The sequence below is a fragment of the Melospiza georgiana genome, chromosome 6, assembly GCF_028018845.1.
Source record: "Melospiza georgiana isolate bMelGeo1 chromosome 6, bMelGeo1.pri, whole genome shotgun sequence".
Classification (NCBI taxonomy): domain Eukaryota; kingdom Metazoa; phylum Chordata; class Aves; order Passeriformes; family Passerellidae; genus Melospiza; species Melospiza georgiana.
The window spans coordinates 41,126,999-41,151,095 of NC_080435.1; the positions used below are offsets into that span (position 1 = coordinate 41,126,999).

The window sequence follows — 24,097 nt, forward strand, 5'->3', positions numbered from 1 at the left end:
GTGACGCACCAGGGACGCGGCGGCGGCGGGACCGGCCGGGTCAGCATGGTGAGCCGGGAGCGGGGTCGGGCTGGGGCTGGGATCGAATCTCTCCTTAGCTGATCGCGGCTGTGTGTCCGTGTCCTTGCAGGGGAAGCAGAAGAAGGCGCGGAAGTACGCGGTCATGAAGCGCATGATCAGCCTCCGGGACGAGCGCCTGTGAGTGCGGCTGCGGCTGGGCCCGGGCCCGGAGCGCCCTCGTGTCCCGCTCGGGAGGAGGTCCCGGCCCAGGTCCCTCGGCCGCCGGTAGCTCTTCCCTATCGCTGTACCCCAGTAATGCCTGTGTTTCTTTGCAGTAAAGAGAAGGACCGCGTAAAAGCCCCTGTGAAGAAGAAGGAGGACCCGAGTGCCATCAAAGAGCGGGAGGTGTAAGTGCTGCTGAGGCGCTGGGGACGGAGAGGAGGAAGGAGGGAGGGCGGCCACCCTGCAGGCTGGAGCTGAGGGTGTTTCTGAGCGATACTGTCAGAAGAAAAAGTGGTGCCCCAAAACGAAGGATTGTACTTGGAAGGCAGCAGGAGGCCTGATGGGTTTTTCTGCTCATTACCCTTCTTCCATTCTATGCAAGTTGTAGGGTGGGATGTGATGTTAAGTGCAATTAACTGATATGAATTCTTTGTCTTCCTGGCAGGCCCCAGCATCCCTCTTGCTTGTTCTTCCAATATAATACGCAGCTGGGCCCCCCTTACCACATCCTGGTTGACACTAACTTCATCAACTTCTCCATCAAGGCCAAACTGGACCTAGTGCAGTCGATGATGGACTGTCTCTATGCCAAGTGTGAGTTTCTGCACCACTCACAGCTTCTTCAGACCACACAGTGCCAGTCTGCTCGTAATGTGCTTTGTCAGCCTCATGCCCCTGACTGAGAATAACAGAAATCTTGCAGAAAGAATATGTGCTATAGTCATGGAGATGTGGTAACCCTGGCAATGCCTCTGGTTTCAGTCAAGTAACAGTTTTAAAATTCTAATCTCAGCAAAGGTAGAGTTAGCTTAAAAATCTAAAATTACCATGGCATGGTTAAACTTGGTGGCTCTACATTTTATCACCTTGCAACATTATCAGTTGTCCCTGTAAGTAATACATTATAGAGTTCCATGATGTTTCTAGGGCATGTGGGGCAGTACGTAGGGGTGTGGGAATAAATACTGCTTTGTTTTAATGCGGGCTTTTTTTGCATTTAGGTATTCCATGTATCACAGATTGTGTAATGGGTGAAATCGAAAAGTTAGGACAGAAGTACCGTGTGGCATTAAGGTAGGTGCAGGGTGTTCTTCTCTGTTTCTAGAATTTAATGCTCTAATATAAATAAATAAAAACACATGGTGTGACTGGTGCTCCTGCACTAGAGGGTGGTTAGGCTGTTGCAGGGTCCTGAACTTGGTACTAAGAAATACTTAACTTATAATAACTAGACAAATTGCATTATTTTTTTTGCAGGTCATTTCACTTGACCTTTGTCTACCATTTACTCCATCCCTTCATCCCTTATTTTGAGAACAGTGTTCTGTATATCACAGAAAGGGGTGTTCTTGTTCCTCTATGCTGTGCTACTGTGCTCTGGTCTGATTGCTGTGATGCTGCTTTTTATGTCCCCACAGAATTGCCAAGGACCCTCGCTTTGAACGCTTGCCATGTATGCACAAAGGAACCTACGCCGACGACTGCTTGGTGCAGAGGGTCACTCAGGTATTCCCCTCCTGACATTTTCTGTACTGTGCTAACAAACTAAAAATTCCTGAACCCTCTTAATTACTGACTGACTTACATTTCCCACAGAGTAACTATAAAATCTCAGCAAGGGGCATTTTTAGTTCTGAAACAACTTTATTTGATGCAAGGTATTATCTTCCCTGAGCATTCTTGTTGTATAGGAGAGCATCAGGAAGCAGTTAGGATGGGAAAGCTGTCAGCTTGAAAGGCTGGACAAGTTTCAGAGATTTCTTGAGTCTATTTTGATGGGCAGAAGGATGTTATTAGTCTGCTGTGGAATTCTGTACAAGTCCTGGTAATGCCTTGCTAAGGACTCTCAGCCTCCTTTTGTTCAGTGAGCTCACTGAATAGGAACGTTTGGTCAGCCATGACTCCTTTCTGGGGTTCACTGGTGTTGAATCTGACTTGCCTTCTGGTTTTTTGCAGCACAAATGTTACATTGTGGCCACAGTGGATAAAGAGCTCAAGCGGAGAATACGAAAAATCCCTGGAGTGCCCATAATGTATATTTCCAGGCACAGGTAAGGGCCCCCTGACAGGGAGGAATGCTGCCCAGTGAAGTCCTTGTCTGACAGGGACTTTGTCACCACATACTTCTCTCCTTCACTGTCTATAGTGCAGGCTGCAGTAAAGACCTGGTGTTTACAGAGAAGTTGAAGTACAGCTACTGCTGGGAAGAGGCTGGTCACAGACCCATTTTTATTGCAGTCCACATGTTCACTTGTCTTTACCTGAAGAAGTGGTTCCCTTGAGGCCAGTGTTTCCATAGATCAGTTTTGCTCACCAGCAATAGCAGGACTACCAGGCAAACGTATTCTACAGGTTCTTGAAGAAAAGAACCATTCCTGTTCCCTATTTTATTTGGTAGCTTTGTGTACCCTCAGCTAAGAGACTGAATTTGCTTCTTAACTAAAAACCAAACCAACTCAGAAGGGTACTAGTGCAGCATGTTGGAAATTAGGAGCTTGACTGCTATAGATATGTAAAGTTTTAACTGATCTATAATTAGAAAATGTGGCTCAAAAGATTTTTCTCTCAAAACACCTTTTCTCCTTATTCACTGTGGCCATTTTGGAAAATGCTACCAAGGATGGTGATGGAGTCACCATCCCTGGGGGTGTTCAAGAAATAACTGTACATGGCACTTAGTGCCATGGTCTAATTCTCAAGGTGATATTCTGCCAAAGGCTGGACTCAGTGATCTTGGAGGTCTTTTCCAATCTAAATGATTCTGTGAATTATAAGTTGAGTGTCTAAAAAATTTATTTTCTGTGGTGATCTGCTCTTAAATCCTAAATCAGATCTTACAAAACTGCAGGGTTTTTCCTTTCTCTGGAGATGGTGAGTTTTTGAGATGCCTGATGCTGAGTTTACAGTGAAGAATAACAGCAACCTTTTGAAGACTTTTTACTTTCAGAAGTAATATTTTTCTTGCTGGGGATCTGAGCTGCAGATAGAAATGCAACAACTGACTATTCAGTTTACCTGTAAGCCTGTAGTTGCATGGGTGTCACAAATAAATGCTTTAGTCCACTTGAAGAATCACTGTCAAAGGTACACTAGCAAAAGCAGCTTCTAATATAAGACTGTAGCACTGTGACTTTAACAGAGTTTAATGGCAACGTTCCTTCTATTACTGATGAAACATACAGAGGAAAATTGACTTAAAATCACTTTAGAATGTTGTGCATGGAGACAAGAAGTGCAAAGGACGACCCTCCCAGTCGTTTGGATTGCTTTCCAAACTCCTGATGGAGTCCCGGTGCAGCTAGTCCCAGACTTGGTCAACAGTCTCTGTTCCCAGACTTGGTCAACAGTCTCTGTCTTAATTAGATTTTGAAAGCACTTAATCATTGACTAATTTAACATTTATAAAGTGATTCAGTAGGGTTTACTACAATTATAACAGTGACTTAATTATATTTTCAGGAAGCAATATTCATACTATACTCAGTAAAAAGTATTTCAACTAATTCACATGCTTGCACACTGACATAGACATGTAGGTAAATGTATAAAGGTACCAGTTAAAAATTCCTCCCAGCTTCAGTGAAAAACATGGAATGTTTCTGCATTTCTCAACTGGCAGGGCTTGAGTGATGGTCCTTCAGCCATCTCAGCCTTGAGACCTTGCAGCTTCCTGCTCAGAAAGAGGTGCTGGTGCAGCCCATAGCAGTCCAGGAAAGCTCTAAGGGCCTCACTTAAGACCACTGCTTATAGGGTCACAAGATGATTGCTTTTAGTCAGGCATAAATTTTACACCTTGGCCATAATCCAGATTGGTAACTACTAGAATTTCCAAAACTCTGGTAGCATTGGTACCATTCCACTCAGGCCATGACTTAGATAGGATTGTCAGAGGATGACTGGCAATCTCATCCTTCACCATAGACCAGCAACAGGAGTTCCCAGTACAGTCAGTGCTGTTCTCTGACCTTAGTCATGCAAGGCTTCCTGGTATGCTCAAGGGATGCTTCACCAGGTAACTCACTGCACAAAGGCCAAGGCCTAGCAGGGATCCCTGAGGTGGCAGTGCAGCCCTGAGGAGGAAGAGGGAGTAGATTCACCACCACAGTGGGGAGGGGAGTGATGTGGAGCAGGCTGTCTTCATAAGTTTTGCTTCTTTCTCAGGTACAATATTGAGAGGATGCCAGATGATTATGGAGCTCCCCGATTCTAACCTGTCCAGTCAAGCCATCAATGCCCGGACTGTGAGCCAGGACAAGGGTCCTTCTGATTCTACCCTCCTCCTTTCTTCTTTTGTTGGAACTCTGCTCATAGGACTGTGGATGACACAAAACCAACTTCTTAACCTTGTTTTTCTAAGAAAAAGCTATTTTGAAGAGTCTGGTTTTATTCATCCATTCTCTGCCTTGGTCTGATTGCCTACAGCTGGGAGAGGCATATGGGAAAGAGAGGGCAGCAGGACCAAGAATGTGCCTAGCTCTGCATCAGGACCATTGGAAAACTTGATTTCAGCATTCTGAATTAAATATTGATGATGCAACTCTGAGAATGAAACCACAAGAGATTTTAAGTTTCTTACTGCTGCACCTGGAGTATACCTGAGACAGGTATTCCTTTGGGAAGCTACCTCACACCTGTTCAGTCAAATCAGCATCTGCATTCTGCAAAAAAGACATCAGATCTGCACCAGTTGGTGGCTTTCTCTGGAAAAGCAGTCTAGATTTTAATTCAGAATTAATAGGCTTTTATTCAACTGCACAGTGAATGAAGTTTAAGTGTTCTCTCAGACTGCTCTTTCTGTCCTTGGTTAGCTGGCAGCCCAGTCCTTTCCTTACATTTAGAGTGGTGCAGGGCAGGGTTGGGTTGGGACAAGTCTTTCACTCCTGTTTGTTTGGGTCCTATGCACCTCAAAGCTTTATCACTTTCGTTATATATCAGGGGCAAGAAGGAAAGTGTCTGATGGGCAAAAGTATTAATGTGGGCTGGGAGCACAGTCGTTGTGGAGGAATAAGAACAATAGTTGCAGATAAAGAGTCTTCCAGAGATCTGCAGAATTTGCTATAGGGAAGGAAGTGGTCAGGGAGGGAGGGAAAAAAAATTATTAAACCACATGAAGAAATGTAGGGGGAAAGTATTTCAAAGCCATAACTCAGCATTCTCATATCTCCTCCACAGTTCCTTCATTCTTAGCAATATAATTTGCTCTTCAATATCTGCTGTGTGGTGAGGAGAGGGTCACCAGGAGCCAACATGCCAAAGCACACTTCCTGGCCAAAATGCTGGATCTGTAGTACAGGAGAAGACTGAAAATTTATATTCTTGGTATAATTAAGAAAATTTCCAAATCTTAAGAGCTTTATCCTGTAGTCCCTTACACTGGTTTGGCTGCAGAGGTGGCCACAAAGGCCAAGAGCATCCTTGCCTGTATCAGAGTGTGGCCAGCAGGACTAGGGAAGAAATCCTCCCCCTGTACTTGGTGCTGGTGAGGCTGCACCTTGAGTCCTGTTCCTAGTTCCCTCATTACAAGACAGGACAGTGATGTGCTGGAGCATGTCCAGAGAAGGTCAGTGGAGCTGGGGAAGGGCCTGGAGCACAAGTCTGATGAGAAGCAACTGAGGGAGCTGGCGTTTAGTATAGAGAAAGGAAGGCTCAGGGGAGGCCTTATCACTCTTCAACTACCAGAAAGGAGGGTGTAATCAGGTGGGCATCAGTCTCTTCTCCCTGATAACAGGATGAGAGGATATGGCCTCAAGTTGTGCCATGAGAAGATTGGATATTGGGAAAAAATGCTTCACTGAAAAGGTGGTCAAGCATTGGAGCAGATTGCCTAGGGAAATGCTAGAATCACTGGGCCTGGAAGTGTTAAAGTGTGGATGTGGTGCTTAGAGACGTGGTTTAGTGGTGGATTTGGCAGTGCTGTGTTGATGGTTGGACTCAATGACCTTGGAGGTCTCCTCCAACCTTAACAACTCTATAATAGCTAAACTTAGCTGTGTGTATGCTGGACAGCATGCAGCGAAGATAATTTCCTATCTCTGGGAAATGCTCTGACATCCTGGTAACTTCCTTGACTGCTCCATACTGCAGGAAACTTGGGGAACACATCAGACCTTCCTCTTGTGCTATCCCTGTGCTTCTTGCAGGCTCTTCTATTAAAACGTCCCTGAAATAACAGCATACTGACACTTTGAAAATTTAGCCCCTCCCAGGCTATCACAATCAAAATTAATTTTCCCCACCTCTAGCCAGGAAGAAAGTACTAACAATGGAGAGATTTTACAGTTAGTATATAATACATACGTTTCAAAAATGATATCCTTAGTTTTGTTCTCTCAATCCAATCCATATTTCTTTAAGCTAATGATCAAGTATTGTCATGAACAATTGAAGCCCATGTTTAGTCAAGTGAGGACTGAGAAACAGTTGTAGTATTACATCTCTGTAAATTGCTTTTCAGAATAATTCTAGTTCTGAAAGACTTCTTTCAGTCAGTAGTTAACTAGAATTGTTCCAGTGCAAATAACTTCACTTGAATTAACCTAAATGGAAGGGGACTGGAGAAGAAAGAAGAAAGGCATGGGCACTTAGGGTAACATTTGAAAATAGTCTTTCTGGCACAGAAGAGGTCAAAGGCATAGCAGCCTGATGAATTTGGGAAACATATACCTGCCAGCAGAATGCCTTTTGCAGAGACTTCATGAAAATATATGTATTTAGCACAAACGGTGGGTAGGGATCAAACTAAATGTGCTCATTTACTGAAATCTTTTATTCCTTTTACTCTGCCTTGTTTTAGTAAAAGGAGGAGGAATCTGGAATAGGTGTAAGGCAATTGCTAGAGATGTGTTAGGAGGGTTGGAGGACGAGCAGAAGAAAGTATTGGCAGTGAGCACACCCATTAGGAAATTTTCATTAATTGAGTATAATTGGTAAGACAAAAAACTTGGCTATTATCTCAAAGAGCCTGGTCAGAAGATAAATTAGACAGGAGAGGACCACCTGAATGATCAGGTACTTCTCCTGCAATGTCAGACAACCTGTTTACCAAACAGGTTCAGAGGAAAATGTTTACTCCACACACACAATGGCATCCCAGCATCTGATCCAATTTACAGTGTGTCAGAGGAGGAAAGACCATTATCACAGGAAAGAGGTTGGTAAACTAGAATATTTTGATGTTCCCACATATGGAGAACTCTGTCAGTCCAAACCAGAAGAGAAATTCCTCCCTGACTCAACTCTGGCAGTAGGTTTAAACCTCACAGGACTTAGATATCAGATGCTTGCAGTGTAATTAGAGAATTCAGCCTCCCTGCTAACATCCTGTCTCCTGCTGTAGCAGGTTTCCATAGCTTCAGAAGACAGAGAACATACAGGAGCACCACATAAAGAAAATATGAATATATGCAAAGAATGGTAGAAAATAATTTCTACTCCTTTCTGGAGCCACCAGGTTTAAGATTACTGCAGCCTTACCAGGTGAAGAAATTTAAGCTGCTGATCCAAGATGTGACACTGCTTAATTGAGGGGTAACTAAATGTGGTATAATAGTGTTTAGAAGCAGGAAGAACATGAGCTATTTAAAAAAAATAACCCAAAGCAACATGATGACACCCATTAATGTTACAGACTGAACAGAATAAAAGAGTAAAAATATTCTGAATGGAAGAATCAGAGGGCATAATGTGAACTTAAGAGGGTTGCTTTTTTGGTAGATTGGGTAGTTTATCTTGTCTGGTGGGAGTCAACTGTACTGCAACATAAACCAATTTGAATATTGAGTAAGTATCTGTAAAGTTATTTGGAAGTTACATTTTGGCTTCCACAATGTAGGCTGGAAAGCAATTGCCCTGAAAGTGTTTAGGTACACATATTCCCTCATAAGGGAAGTAACAAATCTCTTGACAATATTGAGTAACTACAACAAACAGCAAAAATAGTAGGAGAGACCTGCCTGCAGGAAATAACTGTTAGTAAGCTGATCACAAGAGAACTCACGTGGAGTGAATAGATCAGGAGGATAATTTAAAGTGTTTGCAACAGGAATTCCCTATATTGGAAGGACAGGGTTTCAAAAGCTTAGTGAGTAAACTGGCCCATAGAACTCAGGTATATAAATGCTAAGTATAGATATATAATGAACAGTAGATGTTAAAAATACAAATGCTATCTGAAAGTCATATTCACCGCAAGAGAAATCTAAACAGACCATCCTAAACAGAAAAGGATCAATAATCACCTCTAAATGAAAAGAAGGGATACTAAAGAATAGAAAAGGCAGTTCTAGAAGTATTAAGATAGTTTTCTTAAAGTTTTGCATCTCAGTTGAATTAGTCAAATATTTTCTTACAGATTCATAATGTATCTCTTCTGTGGATTTCCTGAAATTTAGCAAGAAATGAACATAAAGTCCAGCTTTTCCACCAGAGAGGATAAAGTTTCTTCTCTACCTAACAATGTGATTTTCTTGATATTTCTCCTGACTGAAAAGTCTTAGGACCTTTCCTCCACGCTTTTCTCCACTGGCAAGGGATCCTTAATTCAGCAGATATGAACTAGAGAGTGAACATAACAAAAATTGCCCAGGGTTCCTGTGCTTGCAGAGGACACGGAGCGGGGGCACCGCCGGGGTGCTGTGCTGCGGACCTGGAGCTGCCAGGCTCCACCAGGCCCAGCTGCTGGAATTCACACACACACACCTCTGCCCTGCCACAGGCGTTCAGCACTTGCCATAAGTCATTGCTAAGTGCCTGCAGAACGTATTTGTACGTTTAAATCGTGCTTCAGCGCGGGTAACCGAGGGCACCGATGCCGCCGCCCCAGGGACACCACGGCCCTCGGGAGCGCCGGGACCGCTATACACAGCCTAGCTTGCGGAGCGCCTGGCGGCACCCTACACACATCGGAAGCCCCGGCGCCGGGCCCGTAGCGGCTCCCGTGTGTGGCCAGCTCCGTCCCGCCTCCTGCCCCGGGGAGCGGGGCTGGCGCGATCTGTCAGTCTGTCTGTCTGTCGCTCCGAGCTCGCCTCACCCGCGCTGCGGGCAGCTGTCCGCGAGGCGGCGCTGCCACCCGCCCCGCGGGGCGCTCTGGCGCGGCGCTCACGCTCGACTGCCCGGCGGGGGTGGGGCCTCCCCGCGCAGGCGCCGTGCGCCGCCCGCCGCCGCGGCCTGTGTCCGCTCCGCGCTCCGCCATGTACCCGGCCTGGGGCTTGTACGGGGCGGCCGGGCACTACCCGCCGCCCCCCACCTCCATCCCGCCCCCGCCGCTGCCCATCCCTCCCCCCAGCGTGCCGCCTCCCGCCGTTCCACCGATGCCGCTCCCCAGCTACCCGCCGCCGGGGCCCGCGCCCCCCGCCGCCGCGCCGCCGCCCGCCGGTTCCTCGGGGTTCCTGAGCCTGCAGGAGCAGCACCTGGCCCAGCTGCAGCAGCTCCAGCAGATGCACCAGAAGCAGCTGCAGTCCGTACTCTTGGGTCCCCCGCCGCCGCCGGGCCCGCCCCCGCCGGGGCTGCCGCCGCCGCCGCTGCCCGGCTCCTTCACCGACTGGCAGCAGCAGCCGCCGGTGCCGCCGGTGCCGCCGCCGGTCCGCAGCTACCAGAAGCAGTACGGCCACCGTGAGCCGCCGCCGCGCAAGCCGCCCCCCGCGGCCCGGGACCGCGACGGGCAGGAGCCGCCGGGCGGGCACGGCGACTGGGGCGAGCCGGTGCCCGCCGAGCCGGTGCCCATGGACATGGAGCTGTCCTCGCCGCCGCAGTCCCCGCAGCCCGGCGCCCAGCCGTACCTGCCCCCCGCCCAGCCCTACCTGCCGCCGCCCCAGGGCGAGCCTTACCTGCCCCCCGCCCAGCCGCCCCCCGCGCAGTCCCCGCCGCTCCAGCCCTACCTGCCCCGGGCGCAGCCCTCCCAGCCGCCCCCCTCCTTCTCCGAGCCCCCGCCCTCCTACCTGGAGCCCCCGACGGCCACCGCCTCCCAGCCCTACCTGCCGCCTCCTGCCCAGGGCTACATGGCACATGCCCAGCCCTACCTGCTCTCCTCCCAGGCCTCTCCTTCCCAGCCCGCCCTGGCCCCCTCCGTCCCTCCCCCGGTGAAGCCATCGCAGGCTCATTTCCCCCCGCCCCAGACGTCCCTGCCCCCGCCCGCCGCTGCCCCGCCGGAGGCAGCGCCAGGTGCCGCCAAGGAGGGCGGCGGCGCGGAGCAGCCGGACCCCTCCACCATGACTCCCCAGGTAAGGCCGCCCGGCGGGTGGCGAGGAGCCGCTGGGTACTGTGTTGTAAAGGTCCCCGAGTAAGGGCAGTTAATAAACACACCGTATTTGCATACTATTGAAAGGAGTTGGACGCAATCCGTGGAAGTGTGGCAATGGCACAGCTCAGGGGAACCTTCATAAAGGCTGATTTGTCCAGTGGTGTTGATAGGTTGGTAGGGATGTAACAAATTGTCATTTCCTGAGAAAAATTGTTTAGGGAAAAATGTAAATCCTGGTTGGCTTTAATTTTCTTGAGCGTGCTTTGGTCTCTGGAGCATGTATTCCAGAGTACAGCATGTGTGTGACCCGCCCCTAACCCCGGTTGGCTTTGTCTGGCCACTTGTGAGATGCAGCAGTCGGTTTCCCTGTTGCACATTGCGGGATGTCACTTGTCTTCAGTGATTTCTTTATTATAGTTTTTTTTAAGGTGTTGAGTTGCAGTTATCTGCCTGATCAGTGTAGAATGGTGACTGTTTTAGTCTTATCACACACAGTTAAAGCTGCAAAAATGTTTCTGTTGCAGTACGTACTTTCCCTCTACTTACACTTAATCCGCATTTTGTGCTACACGTGCTTGATCTTCCAGTACAAAATTGCATAGGGCATTGGAGGGAAATGCTCTGAAATGCCTTTAAGTGAAAAATGTTATAGCTGTGTGATTTTGATGTGTACACTAGGGCCAAAATGCTGCAAAATGTTTGTGTGCTTCACTTCCTAAATGAGACCAGTTCCAGTGAACTTGATGGGACCGTTCATCTGCACTGTCGGGGACAATCCAAGCTTGAAGTTCAGCGTGCACAGCAAGGCAGAGTGATGTGAGGCCCTCAGCTGTGTACATGGTCAGGCAGATTCACTGAGGCTTTTGCGTGGGTTTAGAGTTATCTTATTGGCATCCACCTGCAAGAACAAAATTGAGCTGCATTCTTTGAAATTCCTTTATTTAAATCTATTTAAAGCTAGGTTTGCAAAAGTCCTATTGTGTCATATTGAAGTCACTGGCACTTTGAATTTGCTGATTGCTGGGATATGCCATTTTTACATTTGTACCATATAACTAATTACTGCCTGGCAAAATAGTGCTTTCAGTTCATTTCACTCACTTTTGTGAAGGTTTTGGACAGTACTAATTGATCTTTTACAGTGATAACAACAAGATTTAATTTTTTAATGACAAAACCAAAACCTCAAAAAGTCATGTGTAGAAAGTGGTGCTTATATGGCATTGAGTCAGCTTGTTGACTTCTTAAATTATTGAGCTCAATCATAAAATATTGATAAAATATCTCCAGAAGAGTTGCAAATAATGCTTTATTGTATGCACACATGGAAGCAGCAGAATACTGCTGAAATTTATGTTGTCTGATTTATGAGTGTTTATACAAACAGCTTCTATCTTGAGTAGTTTGCTTGCTCTCATTCAAGTTCAGTGTTAATTCAAAAGGAATATGATATTTTCCTGGTCATAACTTTGTTATAACAGACTGATACATTTTTGGCTATCTTAGGCTGTAAAATGGGACAGGATTTGGAGTAACAAGTTTTTACACTATAAGGAATAGGAAAAGCTAAGGCTTTCATGCCTTTTAGTATTCTGAAAAGCCACGTGAAGAAACTGTAATTTGTCATTTGTAGTATCCTATTAAGCTGTTGTTTAAACTGGCAATTGAGAGCAATTATTTCTGTTCCTCATCCCACAGTAACAGTGGCTGCAAACAAATATATCAGTATTTTTCTCTTAACTCAGAAGATGTTACACAATTTGCCATGAGTTGGTGTTTTATTATTTACCTTTCCAGTCTAAGATACTGTTCTTTGCCTTGACAGTATCATGAGCTTAGTGTAGTTTCTTCCATGGGTATATAGTTGGATTAAATTGCTGGATTCTTATCAAATCTGGTTAAAATAACTGTGGTATTTCCCTAATGTTCCATCTGAGACTTGGGTAATGTGTTCTGCTATTTGTTTATCACATCACAGACTGGGTAAAGTTGGAAGGGAGCACAGGGGGTCATCTGGTTCAACCTCCCTGCTCTAGGAGGTTCATCCCAGAGCACATGGCACCGAGTTGTGTATTCCAAACAGTTCTTGAATATCTTCAGTGAGAGACTCCACAGTCTCTCAGGGCAATCTGTTACAGTGCTCAGTCACCTGCATGTAAAAAAGTTCTTTCTCATATTCAGGTGGAACTTCCTCTGCATCAGTTTCTGCCCATTGCCTCTTTTCCTTGTTCCTTGGTACCACCAAGAAGAGTCTGGATCCTTCCTCTAGCCACCCTCCCTTCAGATACTTCTGCACATTGACAAGGTCCCCTCTCAGTTGTCTTCTCATGGCTCAACAGTCCCAGCTCCCTCAGCCTGTTCTTATTAGAGAGAGATGCTCCACTCTCTTGGCATCTTCATTGCCCTCCACTGGACTTCTTCCAGGAGCTCCAAGTCTTCTTGTGTTGAGGAGCCCAGAACTGGACACAACTCTCCAGCTGTGGCCTCACTAGGACTGAGCAGAGGGGCAGGATCACCTTCGTCAACCTGCTGGCAATGCTTTTCCTACTCCAAGGATGCATGGGTACATCTGTTCCCATAAATATGCATTTATCTACATCTGTTAAAGCTACCTCAGCTTTACCACCTCGCCATTTAACAGACTGCTGCTCTCTTTAAACAGCCCCTTTGTTTTGCAGAGGGTGCTGAACCATTCTTTTGCAGTTTTCACCTGGAAAGGACATAGCGTCCCCCAAAACAGGTATTATGTTATGGCCTAGGGTCACCTGTATTAGCTTTGGAGTAGTCCTTTGGTGTGGACTTCACATTAACGTATTTGGTGCTATGTCCTGTGGCCAGGAGCTGATAGTGCTGGTTTCATGTTCCTGTAAAATGCAACAGGCATTGTCTCTTGGTCAGCCAGAGATGGGAAAAGGCCTCTGTTGATGCTCGTGTTTTCCTTGGGCTAAAGGATTATAATTGGACTTGAAAGATGACAAGTCCAGTTGAATGACAAGTCATTGTGAGGAGGTGAGCACTCAATAACTGAATTCTTCATCAATGAAAAATTTTCTACACTAGCACTTCTGTTCTGCTACAAATAAGCTGTAAAGATCTACTTTTCTGTTTTTCTTATACTTTCCAGATAGCACAGTAATAGCTGTCCCAGACTCATCTGCTGAAAATAATAGATAGTTATATTACCATAGCTCTGGAAAGCCCATGTCATGTTATGAGTTCTAGCCCTATGTCCAGTTGGTGGAATGAGGAGGAAACAAGATGGATCTGTGGAGACAGCAATTTTGTGGCAGTAGAACATGTGCTCACCCATCATAGCATCTAGCACCATGATGACAAATCACCTTATAGTGAGTGCCTTTTGAGATGGATAATTGAATCAGGCTTTGTATAGCTGGCAAAGTATGTTCCTCCCTTGAGCTGCACTTATTTCAGCAGGTTGTTGAATGTTTCTGACAGTCTGTGCTGCAGTGTGAATGCATATCTTCCACCCAAAACTATGGAACTCTTCTGAGACATATTCTTGTTAAATAGATTCATGGCAGGAATAATTGCATGATCAATTTAAAGTCTGTGAAGCATAGTCTCTCATTTCATTGACCTCATTTCCAAGTTACAGAAGTATTTTTTTAAAAATGCAGCTCCATATTTGTGTTTCCTACCAAGAGAAAACATCATTTCTGATCTGAGCATGAGGTAGGTTTCTAGCAGAAAGTTACTCTTCTTCTAAACCTGTTTAAGATGGGCGGACTGATTCACTTTTGAGAAATCTCAACAGACAGCACTTGCTGCTTTGATGTTGTCACGCTTTTATTTTGAAGTGCCTGCATCTTTTGGATTCTTTTCTGACTGGGCTTGATATAGGTTTTTTTTCTTAACTGTGCATGCTTGGGTGGAAAGGAAGAACAGAAGGTATAAAGGATGGAGATCAGTCACAGATTCTCAGAGGTAATGAAATTGAGAGCACAAGAATGGTTGCACTAGGTTAGACCAAAAATTAGAGTACTTTATCATTCTGTCTTTGATGGTGACTAAAAGCAGATGTTAAGAGAACAACTTAAAAATCAAGGGTATAGTAATACTTTCCTAGGATACAGGAGCTGCCTTAGCTGTAAATGGTGTATTTATTTTCAAAATATGTAGATTTTTCTGAGCTATGACTTGAATCCACAAAATTTTAGCCCTCAGAGAGATCTCTAGTAGGGACTCTGGTGGCACAAGACCATGTCAGGTAAAGAGTAGCCTCCCACAGATGTCTTTCTATTAATTTGATGACTGATATTTCTCATATTGGAAGAGATACAGAACTGTTGGTTCTTATTCATGCCTCTTGAAGACACTACTGCTTAAGTGTTGAGATACTTATCTCTAGTCTTTTGTTCTTTATGTTAGTGGCAGCTTCCTTTTTGAAGCTTCTGTCATCTGGCTTGAGTACTCTTAATTCTACCCTGAAATATTTAAGACTGAAAGCTTATTATTTATTAAATGGATCATTTTTTTTGGATGGAACCATATCCACTTCTCTCTTCAGCTGTTGAATGAGTCAGAATTAATGAGAATTCAGATTATACATAATCTTCACTATATACTGGTTCTGATTCTTCTTTTTCTTTCCATAGCTTTGTTCAGACATCTTCACCACAATTTCTCAGCTGCTATTTTCAGTCTACTTGATAGCTGTGTTCCCTGTTCATCCTCTTAATCTCTTCTGTACATTTCCTTCTTTTTCTCTTTACTGTAGTTCTTAGTTATAAAAAGCTCTAAAACAAATAGACATGGTACTTATAGCATGTCTGTAGTAATTTTGCTTATTATTGCCTGTGCTCCAGATTTTTGTTAGTATTGTTTGCTATAGTTAGAGAATAGTAAGCTTGTTGGGGTAAAAATAAATTCTATTGTGGGTTCTGTGCATCACACAATGGTTTATGAATTTTGATTTAATTTTCTGACATCCATTGCAATACTGTTCCTGAAGAAGTGAGTTTTTCCTCACAACAGTTTTAAAAACTTTTCTACAGTATGATTCTAATGGCTAACATTAATGATTTTCTATTGTTTTTCTTGTGAAACTTAGAAAATGTGTATCTATTACAGGAACAGCAGCAATACTGGTACCAGCAGCACCTGCTTAGCCTGCAGCAAAGGGCAAAGGCCCATGCTCAGGGACAGCAGCAGATGAAAAGCCCCGTAGTGAAGGATGAGCAGAGAGCAAAGTCTGAAGAAGAGAAAATGAGTGCTTCAAATCAGCAGTCTGAACCTCCTGCTCTTAATGAATCCCTGCCTCCAGCATCCAAAGAAGAGGAGTCTTCTCTTACATCCACTGAACCTCAGGTAGGCTTTGTAAAGTGATGCCACTCCATTTGTGTCCTAGATGAGCCAAAACCCCAGGAAAATTAATGCCATCAAATTCTCTTGTATACTTTGTAACAACTAAATGTTGTGAAGCAGTCTTAAAAAAAACATTTGCTAAAGCTGCACCAATTAGAAAATACGCTTTTTGTGTATAAAATTACATATTCACCCACACGTGCCCCAAACAAGTCTGAGCTGAGTCCCCCGCACCATCCACAGCGTTGTCTGTGAGAACACCTCATGATATTGAAGTGCAAAACCAGGTAGGTACTCAGTTCTTGAGGAATGCTATGTTTAAGACACTATTTCATAATCTCTCACTGGCACTTGGTGAATTCTGGCTCCCCTTCTCTCTGTGTGTTAGAATTGGTCTGAAAGCCAAGAATTTTGCACAGAGTTTTTTTTTAGTCAGCATGCTCAGTAACAGTTACTGCATATTAGATGGAGGTCATGATTGATGTTTGAACAGTATGTGCTCCACTTTAAATTACAGCATGCAGGTTCCTATAAAGTGGCAGAAATAATGCACTTGGAGTTACTTTACCTCATTGTGAGAAACCTGTTTCTCATTACATTTACTGTGAGTAGCAGATAACAGATTTTCATTAAGCCCTTTCCTGTAGGTAGTTTCTTTATGTATGAATAACTTAATTGCCATCAGCCTAACCTTCAGATTAGACTGTTCACATTAAGAAAATATGTGTTCACATCTAGAAAAGGTGGGGTAAAAATCAGCCTTCCAAGAGCTGTGGGTGGCTGAAATAAATTGATAAAGTAGGAACAGTGAGAAAGTTCCTGTAAGATGTGTAGTGACCAAGTGTATTTTTTTCTGACAGATGCAACTTTCCTTTGTTTATAGTATTTACCTTTTTCTGTAGCTCAATATTGAACCTCCTGATGACCCTGAGGAGGATTTGAGATTGCAGCAATTGCAAGCAGCAGCAGCTCAATGGCAGCAGCACCCCCATCAGCGGGTTGGGTTCCAATATCAGAGAATAATGCAGAAGCACGCTCAGCTGCAGCAGATAGTACAGCAGTATCAACAGATCATGCAACAGCCTCCACACTTAGAGGTGAGACACTAAGGAGGTGGTTTGATATACATCCTAGGTGACCCAGCACTCACAGTCTGCTGAAAAATGCATAGTTGAATAATTTGTAATGGTTGGCTCATTTGTCTGGCTACTTTTTCTGCTTGGGTAGAAGTTTATATCCATTTTCCCTACTGTCACTCAACTTCCGAATGAAAAAAATATTGGCAGATGGTGATGAAGCTTCAGTCAGATGAGAAATACAATATTTTACACTTCTTGTGAGATTTTTTTGGATGTACCTAGGTGATAGAGGAGCAAAGCTGAACAAAATATTGAATCTACTCAGCTTTGAGTGTTTTGTTACTGGAGAAACAATTCAGAAAAGTCATGTAAACAGATGATTGCACAGAGCAATTTGGAAGCTGCTCTTTTTTACAGAAATAAATATGTACAATTATAAATGTACATGACAAAAATATACAGGAAACGTAGTTTTAAGAATCAGTATCTCACATTATTTTTAACTCAAGTAATCAGTTGAAACCAATATTGTAACCTTTAAGCTTTTAAGTAGAAGTTGATTATTGTATTAGAGGGTTGAGTCAACTCTTATTGAGTTGGTAGAGTTCATACATTAAACATTTCTTTGTAGGTTGGGCTGTCTGCCCAACCTACAAAGTTGGTTTGTTTTTTCTTTTAAATCTCTTTGGGTAAACCTTAAAAATCTCAGGCAAAATGAAGCCTGATATCTTCACATAATGAAGGACAGAATTTGAAAGAAGCTTCATTTGTGCAAATAAGATCTGGCAAAGGCTTAGAGAAAAATAATGGCAGACAGCTGAGGGAATTCTGAGCAGGTTAATAGCAAAAACTGAAGCCTTGAGAAATAGTCACGTAATGTATATATGTGAAGTTTGATTTGAGCTTTAGCCATTGTTAGGATGCAGTAATAAAACAGTTTATACAGATTATAGGTTTCTTCAGCTGTCCTGTTGGAGTCTTCTATACATAGATATAGTATATGGTCACAAAATATATAAGTTTTCACAATGCCTTTAGATGTCACTGTTAGTGTTTGTTTTTGTTACAGTGTAGTTCTTCCTCAGCCTTGCACCCAAGTCATCAGAAATTGTGATAGTACAAGTGATACTGAAATACATGGCTCTGAGAGTAACTGACTGTCTAAGGTATTTTGAACCTATTCTTGTCATCTCATTGCAGACAATGTCAGTGGACATGCAGCTGCGACATTATGAGGCACAGCAAAAACAGTTCCAGCAGCTTCATAAAGATTGGGAGCGATCAATGAACCAGCAGTGGCAGCATCAGCTTCAAACCTACCCTCACAAAGACCAGCTTCAAGAGTATGAGAAGCAGTGGAAAGCATGGGATGAACAGATGAAGGTTACTCAGTCACATCTGCAGGAAAAAGTGACCTCACTCCAAAATCTGAAGAATCAGTATCCTGCAAATGTGTCACTGCCACCTCCATTTATTCCATATTCCCAAACTGGTCAAGGTGGCATTCCTGTTATGCCTCCAACTTTACCTTCAACTACACCTCCACTGGCTCCCCCACCTCTCTCTTCTGTTTCTCAGTTATCCAATTCCTCTGTCCCTTCAGGATCCGGTTCTCAAAGCAGTCAAGCTGCTGACGCACCAAGGCCAGCTCTCCTTCCCACCCCTGGTACCTATGCATCAAAAATAGCTAGTTCAACTAGCTATTCACCTTACCATTCTCAAGTAGGTTCATCCTTTGGCTCATCTGACCATGGAAAATCTCAAGGTCATCTTAGTAAACAAACTGTAAATATTTCATCTGAACAGCAGTGTGGGGAACTGAAAGGCACTTCTGCAGTGTCTTCGACACACACGCCTGTTGTGCAGGATAAACCGGTGAGGTCAGGTGGATTGCTTCCAGATCCTCCCAGATCAGCACGTTTTGAAGGCCCTAGAGGCCCTAGGTAAGAAAGTTTTTGTTGATCTATACATATTCCAGGCTACAAGATTTTCAGAGATTTATTAAGAAATGAAATATATATCTTTTTCTCAAATCTTTTTGAGGTTGTGGGAAGTGTGTATTTCAGTGGAGGTTTTGTTTTTAATGTATGTAGACCATACTCTCTGTATTAATATTTTTAAAGCAAGGATACATAGATGGCTTTCACCTGAGCATAATCTAGAGTAGTAGTTTGCTATTTTTTTTGGTAAAGTGCTTGAGGATGCTGCCCCTTTTTAGTCACAAAGACACAATGCTCCTTCTTTGAAAATAGGAAAGCTTTTGTAAATATTTTATATGTCTTTGCTGATTTTATACCTGCTATATAATTTAATCCAAGATCTTGTTTTTCTGAATGTTTTTCTTTAATACATGATACCAGGGTGCAAAAACAACATCTGTTCTATCTGCTGATTAGTTCAAGATGGGTTGAACTAATGGGTGATGTTTGCTGAATCAAAGGGCAGTGATGTTCTGCTCAATTGTTTCTATCCTTGTGCACTCTGCTAGACTTTACAGTAATATCTTCATGGTTATTCCCCTTCTCTTTGCTTCCAAAGTGATCAATCATGAATAATAATTTGTGAATTGCTAGCAATGTACATGAGCTTTATACAAATGAATCAATTTTACCTCCTGGTAGTTTTTAAAAAGTGTTTCAGTTCCTGTGGATTTGTTGGATGTACAGTCCTGAGCAGAGTGTTTTCATGACTTTCTAGTGCATGTCTTTTATGTGTGTTGGTTTAGAGCTCAGTGATATGCAATGATAGGCCCAGGTTGTCTTTCTGGGCTGTGAGCAGACATTTCTGGTTCATGTCCAGCTTTTCATCCACAGTAATCCCAAGTCCTTCTTGGCAGGGCTGCTCTTGATCCCATCATCACCCAGCCTATACTGAGACCAGGGGCTGCCCTGACCCAGCTGCAGGACCTTGTACTTGGCCACATGAGATTCCCATGGGCCTACTTCTCAACCTTTTCTAGGCACTTTTGGATGGCATTCTGTCCATCAGGCATGTCACCCACACCACTCAGCTTGGTGTCCCCTGCAAACTTGCTGAAGGTGCACTCAGTGCCACTGTCTATGTCATTGATGGAGATAAAAAACAGTGCCCATTCATCTGAGGGACACCACTTGTCACTGTCACTGATCTCCGTCTGGACATTGAGCCATTGTCCCCTATCCTCTAGATGTCACCATCCTGCCAGTTCCTCATCCACCAAATAGTCCCATCCATCAAATCCACCTCTCTCCAATTTAGAAAGAAGGATGTTTTGGGGGTTCATGGAAAAGGCCTTAAAAAAGTCCAGGCAGATGACATCAATATGCCTTCCTTATCCATTAGTCACTCCATCATAGAAGGCCACTGGGTTGATCAGGCAGAACTTGCCCTTGATGAATCTGTGCTGGTTGTCTCCAATGACCTTCCTGTCCTCCATGTGCCTTGGCCTAGCTTCTGGGATGGTCTTCCCAGGCACAGAGGTGAGACTCACAGGTTAGTTTCCAGGGTCCTTCTTTCTAGCCTCTTTTAGAATAGGTGCAGTGTTTTCCTTCTCACAGTCACCAGGTACTTCACTGACTGTGACCATTTCTAGATATCATGGCTTGGCAAGTATGGTAGCAAATTCCCTGAGTATTCTGGGATGTATCTCATCAGGTCACATAGACTTACATATATTCAGGTCATCACCTGATCTCTTCTTGTGGGAGTGACTTTGCACCCCTAGTCCCTGTTTTGCAGTCCATCCACTCAGGAGGCGTAGAGTTGTCAGTGAAGACTAAGGCAAAAAAGTTGTTGAGTATCCGAGTCTTTTCCTCATGCATTTTTACCAGTTTGCCAGTTGTGTTTGTCCAAGGGGTACACTTTCTATGACCTTTCTTTTCTGGCTGATGGCCTTGCCTTTGGCCTTCCTGATTCATCTGGTGATGTACAACTGTGAATCCCAGACATCTAAGCAATTTGACTTTAGACATGAGTTCTCTATTTTGTGTGAAATTATTCTACAGGACTTTAATATGACATCTTCATTTGAATAAAATTTCTGTTGCATCATCTGTAGATTTGACGGGCCTCGAGGAAGAGGATATGACAAGTTTGAAGGCTCAAGGCAGAGAGGACCTCGTTTTGACTCCCAGCGCTCAGAAGGATACAGGTCACGTTTTGACCGACAGAATACAGATGGACAGTCTTCAAGCAGATGGGGCTCTATCCCACGAGGACCAGCAGGACAATTTTATACAGCAAATGCATCACATGGACACGGTTCCCGACCTAGTGGTCCACGGTGGATGGGGCCCAGGCCTCACTTGGGACAGCAGCAGCAGACGCAGATAGACTCACAGTCAGAAAGCAAAGAGCCTTTTACAGACACAGCTGGCGATCAGCAGTCTGTGAGCAGAACTGAGTCTACTCCTGACGCACAGAGTGCAGGTCCCATTGAGCCAAATGAGGACCTGACAGACACTCAACAGGAAGCACCCAAACCTGAAGTCAAAGAACCTACTTCAGACCCTCCTAAAAAGTGGACATGGAGTTCACATGATCCCAACCAGCAAGTAGAAGAGTCCAAGGCACCCACCCCACCTATTCAGAACCAGAATACAGTACCCTCTGCAGAAGGAAATGAGGATTTGGATACACCAGATATCCAGTTGACTGCTCCAGATAGCACCCAGGGCCTACCTGGACCAGAAGGCAGAGGAAAAGGGCCATTCATGCATGAAGATAGAGGAAAGGGACCAGGAAGCAGAGGAAGGGGCCGTGGCAGAGGGCAAGGGGATGGCCGTGGCTGGGGAATGAGCCGTGGCCGGGGAATGGGAAGGATGGATGGTGGCCGGGGAATGGGAAGGGTGGACGGTGGTTGGGGAATGGGCAGGATGGATGATGGCCATGGCCGGGGAATGGGCAGGATGGATGATGGCCGTGGTAGAGGATATGTATACAGAGGCAGAGGACAGGCTAGGCAGCCATCCATCCGTGGCAGGGGAGCATTCAGGAGTGCAGACAACAGGGAGAGGATGCCAGATAGACGGTCAGGCAGCAGGGAGAGGATGCCAGATGGACAGTCAGGCAGCCGGGAGAGGGGGCCGGGTGGACGGTCAGATAGCCATGAGAGGGTATTCTCTAACCGAGACAGAGAGCCACCTGGACGGACAGGCAGCTGGGACAGGGGCCGGGCAGGAAGCCGGGAGAGAGGCCCGGTGAGACGCGCCTCTAGCCGGGACAGAGAGCCCGTGCGGCGGGCAGGTAGCCGCGAGAGGGAGCCCATGCGGCGGGCGGGTAGCCGCGAGAGGGTCCCCGTCAGGCGGGCAGGGAGCCGGGAGAGGGTCCCCATCAGGCGGGCAGGGAGCCGGGAGAGGGACCTGGGCAGGCGGGCAGGTAGCCGGGAGAGGTGTCCCATCAGAAGGGGAGATAGCCATGAGAGGGAAGCAGGAAGATCTGAAACAGGCAGTATGGGTAAACCCATTCACCTAGGAGATGACCCTGACAAATTGCCTCCATATCATCGAGATGAAACATTCAGGGGTTCTTGGGGTCATGAAGATGATACAATGCAGGAGGAATTTCCTTTAGATAGTCAAGATGACCCATCTTTGGAGCATGAGCAGTTGGATGAGTGGGAAAGAGAACAATACTGGAGAGATCACAACTCTGATTATCAGGATGATTCTGTACATGTGTATGACAGAGATGACAGGTTGCAATCCCACCATTCACTGCCTCCATTGTCTCCCCTACCACCACTACCTCCTTTATCATCTGATCACGACAGACGAGATTCGTGGTGGGATGACTGGAAAAGGCCAAGAGAAAGGGAACTGGAGAGAGATCTAGATAGAATTGGAAGATCCTCAGATATTTATGATCAAGATTTAGACAAAGAATGGGATAGAGACTGGGACATGAGACATATGGATGACAGAGAAATGGGGAATCGTGACCTGGATATCCCCCCTCTACCACCATTACCACCCCTTCCACCTCTGGACAGGTATCGTGAAGATAGGTGGAGGGACGATAGGAACAGAGATCATTATGACAGAGATCTCCGAGACAGGGGCGAGCTTAGGATTCGAGAATATCCGGAGAGATACGACACGTGGCGGGAGAAGCAGGACTACCTTCCTGAAAGGACTGACTGGGAGAGAGAACGCTTGTCAGATAGGTGGTATCCAGATGATGGAGAGAGACTGAGGTCTCTGGATGACCACTCAGATACATCCCTTCCTCCCCCTTCACATTCCTCTGATATGCTGGGAGCAGATTCAAACCTGGACTCTGACCAGTCCTTGGGAGGAGTGATGGTCCTAAGCCAAAGACAGCATGAGATAATTCTGAAGGCTGCCCAGGAGCTCAAAATGCTTCGGTGAGTTGTCTGGTTCTATGATTTTGAATAGGAATCCCGTTCTGTGGGATCCATTTGAATCAATGGATCAATCAATAAGTAAAGTAGTAAAAGTAATGGCTTCATTTCTTTGACCTGCAGCATGATAGCAGGAGCTCATGTGGAAGAAGTTATTTGGAGTGCCTTTACCACAGTTTTTGTAGATGGATTTTTTTTCTTAAATAAGTGATTGTCCCTTTCCAGGGAGAAATGTGTCCCATCATCTGACCAATCTTTTTGTTACCTTCAAACAAACTTGTGGATAATTGCTTTTCAGTATTATTGGTGGTACCAGATGAGCTTAGTGATAATTGCTTTTTAGTACTTACCCCTCAAGACATACATTAATGTGGTTCTTAAGACCTATTTTTTTATATTGCTCACTTTTAAGTTAAAACATAGGTTTTGCTTGTTTGTTTGTTTTTTTTACAGAACCTCCTCATTTGAAACCAGATATTGTTGGTGAAAAGTTTTGTCAAATTTGGTTGATCTTAAGTTCTGGGAATCAGCATAAAAGGAGTGATCTAACAGTTAGGAAGATATGAATGCCAGAGTTTATCAGGACTGCATTTTTAGAAAGCAGCTACTAGCATTCCTAAGGCTTTAATAAGTGTTTATTATGAAATTAGTAATAGGAGAGATGGGGCTGTATGAGGCTTTCAACAACCTGATCTAGTGAAAGGAAGGCTGGAACTAGATGATTTTTGAAGTCCCTTCCAACCCAAGCCATTTCATGAGAGAGATGTTCCATTTCATGAGAGAGATGTTTTGCACTTTTCTTCAGACTGTTTTGTTTTCATATTTGTAAGATTGCTGAACACCTGTCCCATACAGAAGGCCTTGGATGCATGCCAAAATGCAAGAAAAAATTGT

General features: G+C 44.8%; 2 protein-coding genes across 6 annotated transcripts in view; both read left to right on the forward strand.

Moving 5' to 3' along the window:
• The first annotated feature begins 7 nt into the window (after window positions 1-7).
• Window positions 8-6,747, forward strand: FCF1 (FCF1 rRNA-processing protein). The gene is made up of 8 exons (XM_058027133.1): window positions 8-48; window positions 131-198; window positions 336-407; window positions 668-816; window positions 1,224-1,296; window positions 1,641-1,728; window positions 2,179-2,273; window positions 4,384-6,747. Exons 1-8 carry the CDS (start codon window positions 46-48, stop codon window positions 4,430-4,432), a joined length of 597 nt encoding a protein of 198 aa, XP_057883116.1. The 5' UTR covers window positions 8-45; the 3' UTR covers window positions 4,433-6,747.
• A 2,663-nt stretch (window positions 6,748-9,410) lies between these two features.
• YLPM1 (YLP motif containing 1) overlaps window positions 9,411-24,097 on the forward strand; it is a 45,411-nt gene continuing 30,724 nt past the window's right edge. For all 5 annotated transcript variants that reach the window (XR_009114621.1, XM_058027338.1, XM_058027339.1 and 2 more), the window contains exons 1-5: window positions 9,411-10,439; window positions 15,551-15,787; window positions 16,687-16,881; window positions 18,064-18,806; window positions 20,900-23,206. Coding sequence is in view for 4 of the 5 variants with exons in the window: in XM_058027338.1 (XP_057883321.1) it covers window positions 9,411-10,439; window positions 15,551-15,787; window positions 16,687-16,881; window positions 18,064-18,806; window positions 20,900-23,206 (4,511 nt within the window). In the remaining variant the exon portion in view is untranslated. The remainder of the gene's footprint in view (window positions 10,440-15,550; window positions 15,788-16,686; window positions 16,882-18,063; window positions 18,807-20,899; window positions 23,207-24,097) is intronic.

Coding starts and splice junctions, on each gene's coding strand:
- FCF1 (XM_058027133.1), top strand. Junction 1,297..1,640: donor AAGTACCGTGTGGCATTAAG/GTAGGTGCAGGG, acceptor ATGTCCCCACAG/AATTGCCAAGGACCCTCGCT. Junction 1,729..2,178: donor TGGTGCAGAGGGTCACTCAG/GTATTCCCCTCC, acceptor GGTTTTTTGCAG/CACAAATGTTACATTGTGGC.